The 13901-nt window shown below is 38.7% G+C and overlaps 1 protein-coding gene across 1 annotated transcript in view; it reads left to right on the top strand.

Annotated features, from left to right (window-relative positions):
- The window catches only part of SELENOF (selenoprotein F), a 32346-nt gene extending 21392 nt beyond the window's left edge, over positions 1–10954 (top strand). Inside the window, exons 3-5 of the mRNA XM_089668901.1 lie at positions 3869–3932; positions 6479–6528; positions 9083–10954. Coding sequence (XP_089525027.1) covers positions 3869–3932; positions 6479–6528; positions 9083–9214 — 246 coding nt within the window. The 3' untranslated portion in view covers positions 9215–10954. The remainder of the gene's footprint in view (positions 1–3868; positions 3933–6478; positions 6529–9082) is intronic.
- The last annotated feature ends 2947 nt before the right edge of the window (positions 10955–13901 follow it).

Genomic DNA, 13901 nt, shown 5'->3' with positions numbered 1-13901 from the left:
TTGATTCTGTATTCATAGGTTTGTAGAAGTTAGGATTAAGGTCTTTTTCTTAACTCTGTTCATGTTATAACATTTTTGCTGTGAAGAAAAGGCATGTGATCTCCAATTCAGTTTTGAGAACTGCAAAAGTAAACCAAGCATCTGTGATAATATCTTGTAGGGAGAGAAACTGCCCAATAATCTTACAAAAACCTCTGGAAGAGCATGACATTGTGAATGGATTAATGGAATTTATTTACCAAAAAAATTAAACATACAGCCTTATTCTACATAATTAAAAAACTAATCTTTATTTCATGATGGAATAACCTTTGGTAATATATTTTCCTCCAAAAAGCATTTTATTTAAAAAAAAAAATCCAATTTAAATAAAACAAATCTGATTTTTTTTTTTTTTTATTATTTTTTTAAAAAAATCATTGATTTTTATCCACCCTGATTGGCTGCTCCTTTCCTGGCCAGAGTGGGGTCACATAACTTCTGCTGTTATGTGGTGTGAGGTAGACTGGTCATTTCAATTTTGATTTGTTTTGGGGTTTACAACCACTTTGGAAGGCTTGGATGCCCAGCTGATGCTAAATTGTTGGCCAATTTTGAAGTGAAACACCAAAACAAATGGCTAACTGCATAGTTGAAATACTGTGTATTATTGTAGTTTGTCCAATGTTAGAGGAACCACTCAAATGACTGCCAGGAAGAGTCCTGCTTTTTGACCTGACTGATATTCGGGTAAAGGTGATTATGCTTATTCATTGTTCAGTGTGAAGACTGGAGGCAGAAGATTGATGTTTGAGTCTGCATTGTAAATCGTAAAATAAATATCTCTCTGGCTCTGCAGTATACCAGGTGTGTGACTCATGAGTTTTGCCAGAATGACAAAATCTATTTAAAATGTGTATTGTTTTCTCTGGAGTTATACTTTAAGGAACCATTTTATTTTATGATGGTTATTCCAATTTGTTTACTCTATCGGTAGCTTTAACAATTCAAATCATTTAGAGGAAAGGGATTACAACACAGAAGATGTTGGTCTCCCAAGCTTTGGATCCCTAGAAGTCTTCTGAATGCCAGCAAAGCATCGGGATTGGTTGGCTATTTGTTTCAGCCTGCTTGTCTAAGTGATTTACTTTCCTTTTTCATTTTTTAACATTCATTGGCAAGCAAATAACGTACAGAAATATAAATATATATCTTTTTTTTTTCTTTTCTTTGATTTGTGGCGGGGGAGGGGTACAATTACTATGTGAAAACACACAAACATGTGGTGTTCTGTGATGCCAATTGAAACCGGCACACATTTCATTTTACAGATCTATTTGAATTTCAAGTGATTTGAACTTCATTCCATTTTAGTACTGCAAAGCACAGCTGTTGGCTCCATGAATGTCATCCTTTCTTGTTAAGACACAAGTACACTTGATTATGTTCGCAAATCCCATGACCAGGAATCTTCATATGCAGAATGTCTAATTCTTTTGAGTTTCATTGTCTCATCTGTGTCTCAAAATGCATTTAAACAGTGATGACTTGTTGAACTAGAAATTTAAGTGTTTTGGCCTTCTAACCCAGACGCATGCACACAGGATGTGTCCTAATGCCTGATGCATTTGCCTAAAATTAGATTACACAGTTTTTGGGGTTCTTTTTAATTTTATAGGAATGTTGTGGCTTCAATTTACATGCCGCTGGGTATGAGTTAGTGACTTTTCACAGAATAGGGTAATCATCTGCTGGTGCTAGATTCTATTGTGTATGCTGGATACCTTTTGCAAGCCTTTTGATCTGCCATGGTCTTTCCAAAGGCTTCACCTTCATTTTGGAGAATGGAGATGTTTGTAGAGCCTTTCTTTAGTAGCAGTGTAGACCTGGCACTGTCTTCACAATGGAATATATTCACTTTTCTAAACATTTCATAGTTTACTTCCTTAGTCGAGAGATGGGAATATATTACATTATATTGTCAGGTTTTTTTGGGGTGTTTGTTTTTTGTTTTTTATCATTCTATATTTTTTATTGTTGTACAAAATGTTTACAAAAAGAATCAAATACAAAATATGGTACAAAAGGAAAAAGCAAGCACACTTCCAGTTAGGCATTCCAAGTAGACAGGAGAATATGGGGTCCGTGGAGTAGGGGTAGACCTAGAAAGGTGTGTGTGAGCATATGTGTAGAACATTTTCATTCGGTTGCATAAGACCATGACTAGCATAGACTCCATTATAAGTGGAATTGTCCTGTGCCAGAGTTTAGGGAATGTAGGAATGCCCAAGTTTAGAAGAGGGGGAAAAATTGTGGGGTGGGGGGGTGGGGTAAATCTGAAATCTGGTGCGAAGGGATGGGGAAAAAAATAGGAGGGACTGAGATTAGAGAAGGGTGTCCCGCCCTAAACCTGCTGTGACTTCAACCCTAGCCAGGACTGTACTTGAGAAACCGCAACCACATTTGGTTAAGCAGTGGAGATAACTAGTCCGTATTGTGTATCACTGCTGCACAGGTGGCAGTTGACCTTTAACCCCACAAGGGGCAATTCTGAGACCTTGGTATGCAATCAGCTGGCATAGATTTGTTGAAACCCTGTGGTGCAGGAGTACATCGTCCAGTGAAACCACATTTTACAGGTTTTTTTCTTCCTGTACCCCATACAGCACTTGTCAGGCTCTCCATCAGGTTGATATCTTCAATCTCATGAACCCATAGTGCTAGGGAGGGCACTATGGAGGATTTCCATAACGCAGGGATGCAGGAGTGAGCCGTGTTGACCAGGTGTCGCTCAACTGACAGTTTGTACATTTTCCGTGGGATTTTGGAGTGGTATAACAGGAAAAATCTAGGGGTAAAGGGTGCAGAGCGGTCTGTAAACTTCTGTACTATAGTGTGGTCCAAAATGATTGAAGCAGTGGGTAAGACCAGAAGATGTGTAACATGTCTCTTATGTCTGTGCCACAGCGCCAAAAGGTATCCCTCACCGAGGGGTATATAAGATGGAGCACAGCTGGAGTGCGATGCCACCTTGTCACAATTTTGTAAGCTGTCTCCTGAATATATTGTCCATTTAATCATGGTGATTCTTTATGCTGACTCCATGTTGTCCTCCAGATACTCAACAGCCCATGGGTCTACTGTGTATACAAAATGGTTCATGATTGTCCATAAATGTTTCTTTCGATGTGTATCTTTGACCTCTTTATATCTTCTGAGGAAGTAGATTGTCTATGAAATTTGTAGAAACCTGAATATCCCATTGTAAGTTGGTTACGATTTGAAAAAATCCATGAATCCGTGAATGTAACATTCATAGAAAATCATACTGTTGATTTGTTTAATGTAGCGATTAAATAGGTGATAACATTTCGGGAGGTTTTGTTGTGTACAAATGTTTTGTTTTTTTGGTGTGTGTATTTTAATTTTATATATAATATATTTTATTTTTTTTATTTTTTTTTTTTTTTACTCTGTCTTAAATGTTTGTATCTATTTTACTAATTTTATATGTTGGTAACATATTTGTGAGCATTCCATGGAGAACATTATTGAACTGTTTAGTATTTCTGACTCTGAAAGAACTTGCAATTTCCAGTCCTTATACAGTTCTAAACACAGAGTTGGGGCAGTTCAGTGCAATCCCATATTTTTTGGTTAAAAAAAAAAAATTAGTAGGGTGAGGCATGCAAACATGAGGAACACATAACCTACAAACTGCATGCAGATGGCAGGAATCGAACCCCACCACTCAGTCTCTGCTGCAATATTCAGTCACCCTGCTGTCTGGTTGGTTGAGCAAGTTTTCTTTTTCATTTTGTGATCTGCAGATGTCACCTAAAATTTGCTGTTTATTCCCGTTTAACAAGCACTTTGTATCACTTTGCAGATGTTTGCAGGAGCAATTCTAGAGGTCTGTGGATGAAAATTGGGGAGGTTCCCTCAAGTCCAGGGTAAGCTTAAAAAATATTTATATACTTGCTCTGCTTTGTTTCCAGCCAGGCTTCTTGCTGTTTTTAATATTGGGTAGTAAATATTTGCCTGATAAGGTACATTTGAATTTAGTATCGTCGGCAGCAAAAGCTAAGTTATTATTTTACAGAAAAGCCAATGTGCAGTATCTATAACTCATTTTTTTGTCTGCCTGTTGCCTGGCAGCACAAAAAGGGATTATTAAGATGTGGAATTTATCAGGGACTAGGCTTTCCTAAATCTTGTGGTGAGCATGCCGCATTTTCTAGTCACATAAGTCTGGTGCATATAACAATGTATTGTCAGTGCTCCTCGCCCACCTGCATCTCATTTTGTTACCAGACCCCTCCATTGCAGGTTGAAGAGCTCAATTTGTTGATTTCCATATTGTAAATATTAGAAATGCGTAATCTACTGCAAGAAATCCTTGGCACAGAGCGCTCTCGTATGACTGTTGCATCTGCCGGCTCCCATTTGAATTATTTTCTCTGCCTTTCAAATTAAGCAGAAGGGATGCCTCAGCTGTTCTTGTGTTCTTTAGATGATCACATTTAAGTTGTGCAGTTCAATCAGTCATGTTCAAGACCTTTTTCATGCATTACAAATAACCATTAGATGTACCTTAAAGCTAAACTCTTCGCTTTTGGATACATTTAGACCACAGAAAGGGGGGACCAGAATTTGCATTGTTTAAAAGAATGAATTATGTAATGTTTTACACAATGCACGATTAAAAGCCTTTACGATTTGTAGACGGGAGAAATATATCTCCATTCCTTTCTTTTCTTCTGTGTTACTGGATACAATTGTAGTTCACATAGAACAGTTCACACCAGTCCTTTTTCCCTGATGTAGCTTACTTTCTAAAGTCTTCTAAAAGTCATGCAAACACTTTGAGCCAGTTTTGGCAGAAGCCAACTTTAGGATGAAGGCCCCATTTTCAAAGAGATTTCCTTAGAGGAGGGATTTCTGCAGAAACTCAAGATGGTAATATGATGTTGAACACTTGGGCAAGGCCCAGGGAGGCACTGTACTGTCGGCTTCTGTGGGTGTGAGCAGAAATATTGAACGTATATACCTCAAATACAGCACACAATCTTCACTGTTCTGGCCAGGCCAAACGGCAAAGACCACTGGACTAAAATTTAAGGCAAGTACATTCCATAACAAAGACTAAACTAAGTAAGACTGCACTTATCCTTTAATTTCTTGGGGAGCCAAGCTTCTGCAACAAGCTCCTGATGGGCAGCAAACGGGCATCCTATGACTCACCCAGGATGACGGTCCTGACCTAGGGTGAAAGACATCAGGGGAGGAACTGCAGCATCGGGTAGGTGGAAATGCACTTTATGCCATTGCCAGGGTACAATACAGTTTACTGAAATATAAAATACAGCAGAATGTGACCTTCTTGTTTGATAACAAGTCTGAAAACAGCAATGGGCTTCAATGTACGTGGTTGAAGCATACCCAGATTTTATGTGGAGCTTGTTGTCCTCTCCTTTTACCACCCTCCTCCATGATCCAAGGTGATACTCTTTGCCCCCCCCCTCCTTTTTTTACACAGAACATCGCCCAAAAGGGGAAGGTTCTGCCTTCATTCTCTCCCCCTCCACCTCCTTTACATTTGGCACTTGGAGGGGAGCAGGTACCTAGTTGTTGACAGGCTATCTGAGCATAAATTCAGCCCCCCTTCCCCTGGAGCCTTCTGGGACATGTCACAGGCCCCAGAAAACTGCAGGACCATTCAGGTAGCGCAGTGCGGCTTGCGCTTGCACAGTGAGCAGTCGGCTGTGACGCAGCAGTCCCAGCTGGCTGCCCTCAGTATGCCAGCGCCAGGGACCAAAGCCCGTTGAAATTTTGTGTAGTTGCTGACTCTTAATTTTCCTACACATGACTGAAGAACCGCTTTAAGTTGCTAAGTGACTTTGAGGGCTTACAAGGCAAAAGAAGCGGCTATATGATCCCCAGGCTTCTGCGCTGGGTGCATAGTCCATATCGCCAAAGTCTGATTAGGAGTGCTACATCCATTTAGGACGCCATCTCTCACAAAATATCTGTGTGGACAATTTTCCGTCTACTACTAGAATAAAATGTCTGGTTGTGGGTTATAGCAGATATTTCCTGAGTTGCACTTGCTGACCTTTATGCAGCGAGCAACAAGGCACACATAAGGTGTGCTATATAAATCTCTGCTCTATATTGAATGTACCTTTTTTTAAAGCATATGTCAGGACAACATTTTAACATCTATACATTTTGTACATCTCTAGAATAACATGCACATTTCCCCATTTATTGTATCTTTTTAATCATGATGCAAGTACAGAAATGCAGTGTGCTCCTATCTTCCTATTGTACGTGGGAACACTGTATATTGGTTTTTCTAAACTTCTTTTTTTTGCACTTCTCAAACTGATCTAATAAAACCCCGTTTAACAGTAGGCAATTCATTGTTAAGGGTTTACATATACTTTAAGACTCCTTGGATTTGTATTCTTCTTAATTATTTTTGTTGTATTTCCAGCTTTTGTCAGGAGTGATAAGCCCAAGCTTTTCAAGGGTCTGCAAATCAAGGTATGTCTATTTCTCTGAAACCGCTTGTTTAAATGACCCATTTTCTGTTTTCGCTCAAATATGCAAAAATGCACATATTTTCCATAAAAACACATTTAAAAACCAAAACATTATGAGTTTTCTGAAAACTAACCCATAGAATAAAACTGGTAATTGCAGGTTTAGTTTCGCATATTTATGAATCTATGTATTGGGTAAAAAAAGAGGTTTTAGTGCATGCAAATACAATAAAATCCTCTATTTTCTCAATTATGAAGGGTAAAAATGAGTAGAGTAAAAAATATCAAATATGTCAAGACCTAAAATTTTTCACAGCTGTGAAGTGACAACAAACTGTGATCATTTTTCAACAGGAAAAGCTTTAAAAGCCTTTTACAGCATATAAGTTTAGCGTGAACCAATAATAATGGCCCTACAATCATTCCTCTCACTTTGGCATGCCTGACTATACCAAATATGTATTGTTTAACTGTCACTTATGTATGCACGTGCATCCTACGTATTCATTTATTTTTCTCATTTTATTACAATTACAAGGTGGCTGAGTGCAGGGGTTGGGGGATGCAGCATGTTGCCAGCATCAGGCAGTTTTATAGCAACCCAAATCACTTTATTACAGAGCCTGAAGCAAACTGACAAATCACTTCACTTCCGCATCATCCATCCCATTTCCTGTGACCCCCCAGGACATAATGAGCATACTGCGTCTTGGGGGGCAAGTAATCATGGCAGTTTAAACTCGCAGTACTCCTAGACACAGCGGGCGTCACACATTACACGGACACCGCTTTCCCCAGGATTAAGGATGCCCACCTGACCGAAGATCTATTGCCTGCGTCAATTGGCTTTGGGCTTGTGTGGATGGTGTCCCTTTTTTTTTTAGACACTTCTGAGGTCATTAGAATTGATTGACAGGTGCATTTAACCTGCATGTGACCTCCTTTTTGTCCTGCTTCAGAAGGAGGTTTTGCATTCCTATAAACAAGGGTATAGAAATTGTAAAGCTGAAGTTTAGTAAATATGTTCTAAAATGGCATCAGGGACAGTATTACAGTACAGTAACATGAATTAACCACTTGTCGTCCGCCTACTGATTTTAAACGGCAGGACGGTGGCACTCCAGGGGCGGGTTGCTGTTCATAAATGGCACCTGCTATTTCTAGTTGTGTGCGCTCCCTGGGAGCGTGCAGCACCGCAATCCGGTGCCCGTTGTGTCCTCCGGACACAGTGAAACACCGATCGTCAGATGGGACTTCTGTACGAGGTCCCGATCATGTGATCACTGATTGGCCAATTAGTGATCACATGCAAAGTAGTAAGCAAGATGTCACTTGTGACATCATTGCTTACTACGTGTGAAATCTGTGAATGATCAGAGGTCAAATGGTACAAGGCTATTCACAACAGCCTTGTACCATGTGACAAGCTCTGACCAATCACAGCTCACACAGTATTTCACAATGGCTGCAAGAATGCAGACCGAGAGAAAGAGAAATGATTGCTTTTACTTCCTATATGGGTGTAAAAGCAATCGCTGTAAAAAAAAAAAAAAAAAATCTTCACCACCCCCCGCAAGTAGTCCAGTGTACTGCTAGGGTGACAGTATGTAAAAAATAAAAAAACATGAATAATATAAAAAAATAAAATGTAAAAAAAAGTTTAAAAATTATAATTCTATATAAAAATACATTTTGGCCAAGATTTATGATGAAATATTATTTATTTGCAAAATTTCATAAGAAAAACACTTTTTTTTCAAAATTTTTGGACTTTTTCATTTACATAGCAAAAAAAAAAAAAATCCCAGCGATGAATAAATACCACCAAAATAAAGCTTTATCTGTCTAAAAAAAAAAATTGTTAATTCATATGGGTACAGTGTTGCATGACCGCGCAATTGTCATTCAAAGTGTGATAGCGCTGAAAGCTGAAAATTGCCCTGGACAGGAAGGGGGTAAAAGTGTCCGGACAGGGAGTGGTTAAGAGTGTCCCGTGTGCTGGTGGCTGCTGTGCTCATTTGAAATCCAAAGTCCTCTGCCCTCAGCTCTTCAGCGGTGATCTGGTACAGCTTCAACAAATAGAATACGATGACGAGTGCTTGTCACAGGTGGATATGCTCATATTAACCCTTGCAGCTCTGGAAGATCACTGCCGTAGGAGCTGTCTGTGAGGCAGAGGACTTTGGAATTCAAACAACACAGCAGCAGACGAGACACACTTCTTTGAACATCCTCGGTGCTGTTTTAAAGTATAGTTATAGTTCTTGTAAATGTAAAATAAAAGTCCACAAGGTGGACTTGCCCCATAGTACTCTGGCACATTTAAATATTGAGTTAAGCTTTAATTATAAGTATTTATTTTATTGCTGAATTAGAAACTGTTGGTTAATTGATCTACCTCTTGCAATCTGATTAAATATACATACAAATAGAGAATGTTTGTTTTTTCATATATATGATCACTTTAAAATGTGGAAACCAGTCTGTTTGGAGCTGTGGGATCTGTGCTGATTTGTTCTATAAATCTTGTCTTTTTTTTTTTTTTCTTCACACAGTATGTGCGTGGATCTGATCCTGTGCTGAAGTTGCTGGATGACAACGGGAACATCTCTGAAGAACTCAGCATCACCAAATGGAACACAGACAGTGTAGAAGAATTTCTAAGTGAAAAATTGCACCGTTTATAATTTGTCAAACATATCACACTACTTTTTTCATTCACTGTAAGCTCCCTTTACAGATTTACAGCAACCTGCCATTTCTTCTCTAAAAACAAAAATTACATCACTATTTTTAATTATTTATATTTGAAAAAAAAATCAAGGACATATCTACATTTAGATTGACTTGCAGTTAGTTTTGATGCCACTACTGGCCCTTGCTCTAAACGACCTACCAAACATAAATGCCTTTTCTTATAGATGCCAAACTAGGACAAACTGAAGTTAGCCATATTGTATCTGTGTTACTGTAAATGGGGAGTTAATGTATATTTTAGGGATATTGTTATAATATTTCTATTATAAACCGGCATGACTCGGAGTGTTTATATATTGATTACTGTTCATATATAACTATGATGACATCTAAATTATGTCCTGATTACTTAGTATTTTCTAATGAAGGGGTGTCTTAAAGCACAGTTTATACCATTGTTTGAGCACAGTCTGTAAAATTTGGTTTTTAGGCTAGAGAATAACTACTTTTCAATTCCTTTTTGACACCAAGCCATTCTGTAATCTACAGCACCCAGAAAGGCTCAGCATTTACCTTCTCTCCAAGAGGGCATTTTTTTAAACCTCCTGAGCTGTTTGCTTAAGTTTGTTCTAAAAGTACATGAATTTAAAATTGTTCATTAAATATTCCACAAACCGTGAAATGTAAGCTTTTAATGGGACTTGGCCTTTTAAAGTTTTTCATGGCCCCTCCCTCTGTGGTTTTTGAATGGGTTACCAGTAGTTCCCACGGTCATATTAGCTGGTATTAGTAGTTAATAGCTGAACTCATAGAAGCTTGGAGAAGCAATATCTCTATATATGAACATGCAGGATAGATTAAAAAAGAAACCATAATTGAACAGGCCAGGTCCCACCAAACTCTAAATTTCCAGTGCAGTTGTGATATTTTTCTGCACATCCTCGTGAATTGGTTGCCCAAAGACATTTGGACAAATAAGGTTAGTGTAGATCAGTGATGTGAAATGTACAAAATCCAAGCATGCAGATACATTTTATTTACTACTTTTTTTTTTTTTTTTTTTTTTTAAATGTAGGAGAAAATCCTACAGCTAAACTACTAGTAACAAGGACACCCACAGAAAAGACTTTGCTGGGCTAGTCTAAGGCATATCCACACAGCCCATGGGTCTGAGCTACTGAGATTATAACAATGCTTTCTTACTGACCTTTCCAGTGATAAAAACTACAATGATCCTTGACCATTATCAGGGATAAGGTGGCATTCGTTGAATGTCAGATGGTCGCATTTAAATTTACTTGGCTTTATCTGCTTATCAGAGATTAAAAAATGCAAATCGTTGTTGGAATAACTGGCATAAGTTTTATAGACTGAATCATCTTTGATGGATGCCACCATGTCCTTCAGTGCCCTTTTTTTGTTTTTTATCTCAGACACATTTTGTATTTCTGCATATTTTCTAGCTTTTATTTACAGCATCTTACCAGTGCTAGATGCTGAATGGATGTGTTGTTTTGTGATAATGAAAGGGCTCTATTCACTGTAATAGATATGACACATTAGGGTCATGCACTTTAGTGAAGACTACACAGAAAACCTTCAGAAGGCTTGTGGATGTCTGATGTCCTGTGTAATGTGCCCTGATGTCTCTCCATCTACAGCTTTGAATATGAGCCGAATGATTTGATCTGTCAAAGAAAGAAGTTTAAATAAAAAAATATAAAATAAAATGTCTTCTTCTTTCATGTCAGTCACTAATGTTCCCATGATTTTAAGATCTTAAACTAGCATACATCTCATGTGCTTTTATGGTTAAAGAGTCAGTCTTCCCTACCACACCCCCCCCCCCCCCCAAAAAAAAAATATATATATATATTAAAATCTATTCAGATCTTGGTGAGCTGAATCGCCAACTAGTCCCACTCCACTGTATTTGAGTATTTGCTACTTTTTTTTTTTTTTCTTTTCTAGCTATTCTGTCAATGCCAACAATGGCTGCCATTTACAAACATAATATAGCTTTAAAATCTGAATACTCACCACCTTTGATACCTTGTACTACTTCTAACCTTTTGTAGTCTTCATGTGTCCTTTTTGTTTACTTTTCATTAGTCAACTTTGAACATTTACACCATTGTTATTGTTCAGGTGCTTCTCTCCTGAAACTCCATTAAACAAGTCATTGAGCACTAGCAAGAAATGTATATGCTTAATTAAACCTAACCCCTGCATCCAGGCATACAATCTGTCCTAGTACATTCTCTTCACTTGTTGTTGATTCACTTTTTCCTCCTTCACTATCTGTGGCACATGGGGTCAATATAGAATACTCCTTCCTTACCTCTTTTCTGCTACCTCTTCACTCTGCAAACTGCTGTATGTTAACTACTTGACCACCGTGAGGTTTTACCCCCTTCATGACCAGGACATTTGTTGCTATTCAGCACTGTCCTACTTTAACTGGCAATTGCTCAGTCATGCAACACTGTACCCAAATGAAATTCATATTGTTTTTTTCACACAAATAGAACTTTCTTTTTTTTGTTTACAAACGATTTTATTGTACATGAGTAGACAGTAAAACAACAGCACACTTTAAAAGTGATATTGTCAGCAAAAACAAGGCACTTTTGAAAAGTACAATACATAAAAGTATATTAACATAACAAAGAAGATCAGAAAAAAAAGAGGAAGTTACAAGTGCATGAAGTACGTAAACGACAAAGTAGGTTAGGTGATACACCTGTCAATAGTACATGCCAGCCAACTTTTACTGGGGATGTTATTAAGCATGTAATAAGTGTCTGCAATCTCTCCATGACTCCCATTTTTTATCGTATAAGTGCATCTTATCCAGTAGGGTATAATGAATGCGTTCCATAAGCATTACAGTGTCAATTCTGTGTAAAACTGAGTCCAAGGGTACAACATTGGACCTCCAATGTAGGGCAATAGACCATAAAGTGGCAATACATAATGTGTGTATCAATCTCAGATTGGCATCAGAGACCCCTGGGATATGGGCCCCCAATAAACAGGTCTGCATGGACAATCGTATCGGGGCACCCGACAATAAGGCAGCGACCTCAGAAATCCTACGCCAGATCAAAGATATGGTCGGGCAATCCCAAAATATATGAACCAAAGTACCCGTGCAGTCACAGCCCCGAAAACATAGAGGGGACGTTTGTGGAAACAGTACATGTAGTCTTGACGGGGTATAATACCATCTGGTTAGAACTTTAAGGGCCGTCTCACGAACCGAAAGAGATCTAGAGCTCTTGCATATATTATCCACCATGGAATCCCAATCCTCATCCGAAAAAGTGACGCCACAATCCTCCTCCCATTTTCGTCTGTACAAAGGGGGAGCATGAAAAAGACAGATCAAAAATTGGTGATAAAGATTTGAGATAAGACCCCTACCCCTGGGAGAGTCACGGCTGATACGTTCAAAAAAGGAAATCGGAGAGGATGGGGTAAGGCCAAAGTGCGCCTTAAAAAAGTGCCTAATCTGTCTATAACGAAGGTACTCACGAAGAGGAACATCAAATAACACGCGCAGCATATCAAAGGTAATATAAGATCCTCCTCTTTGGAAATCAGATAATCTGATAAAAGATCTATCATACCACCAACGAAACATATGAGGGGAAGAAAAGGCTACAACAAAAGTAGGATCCCCAAAAAATGACACACCTGGGGGAATAGGAGAGACTAAACCCAATTTAAATTTGTGTTTGGACCAAAGCGTCAGTGAGTGAGTCACTATGGAGTTATGAAAAACAGTCGATCGGGGGGAGATGTTAGACCATAAAATTCCTGGTAAATAAAAAGGACGTATCGACTGAGACTCAAACTTGATCCACGGGATTTGAGAGTTAATAGTAGCCCATTGTGACAATTGCGCAAAACGAGCCGAGAGATAATATAGCCAAAAGTTAGGAAGACCGAGACCTCCCGACCGTTGTGAGCGATACAAAATGGATGAGGCAAAACGTGGATGCTTATGTCCCCAAATAAAATTATTAATAGTCCGCTGAAAATGATCCAAAAACGTTTTTGAGACCGGAACTGGAAGTGCTCTAAAAAGATAAAGCAATTTGGGCAAAATATTCATTTTAACCGCCGTGACTCTACCCAGAAAGGAGATATGATAACCGTGCCAGATCTTCAGTAGAGTAGAGAGACGCGATACACATGGTGGATAATTAGCCGCAAATATATCCGAGTATCTGGGAGTGAGGTTAATCCCCAGATAGGATATCCTGTCCCTGACCCAGCGAAATGGGAAAGAACTACGGAGAGATGCACTTAGGGAGTCAGGAACATTAACAGGCATGACCACAGATTTGGTAAAATTAACAGTGAGACCTGACACTTTGGCAAAATCGTTCAATACAGCACACAAGTTAGGTAAAGAAGTCAACGGGTTAGTAATAAAAAGCATAACATCATCAGCATACATGCTCAGCTTAAAATGTGAAACTAATAATGAATAGCCAGAAATATCCGAATGTGATTTAATCGCCAATGCCAAAGGTTCCAACACCAGCGCAAATAAAAGGGGTGAAAGAGGACAGCCCTGGCGGGTACCTCTACCCAATGTAAAGAAGTCAGAGTTACAGCCAGGAAGCCTAATTCTCGTTTTAGGAGAGTCATACAGGGCATGTATGC

Source organism: Staurois parvus, unplaced genomic scaffold (genome assembly GCF_062004578.1).
Source record: "Staurois parvus isolate SC_StPar_1 unplaced genomic scaffold, SC_StPar_1.0 ptg000066l, whole genome shotgun sequence".
In the NCBI taxonomy this organism is placed as follows: domain Eukaryota; kingdom Metazoa; phylum Chordata; class Amphibia; order Anura; family Ranidae; genus Staurois; species Staurois parvus.
This window is presented reverse-complemented; position numbering and strand designations above follow the sequence as displayed.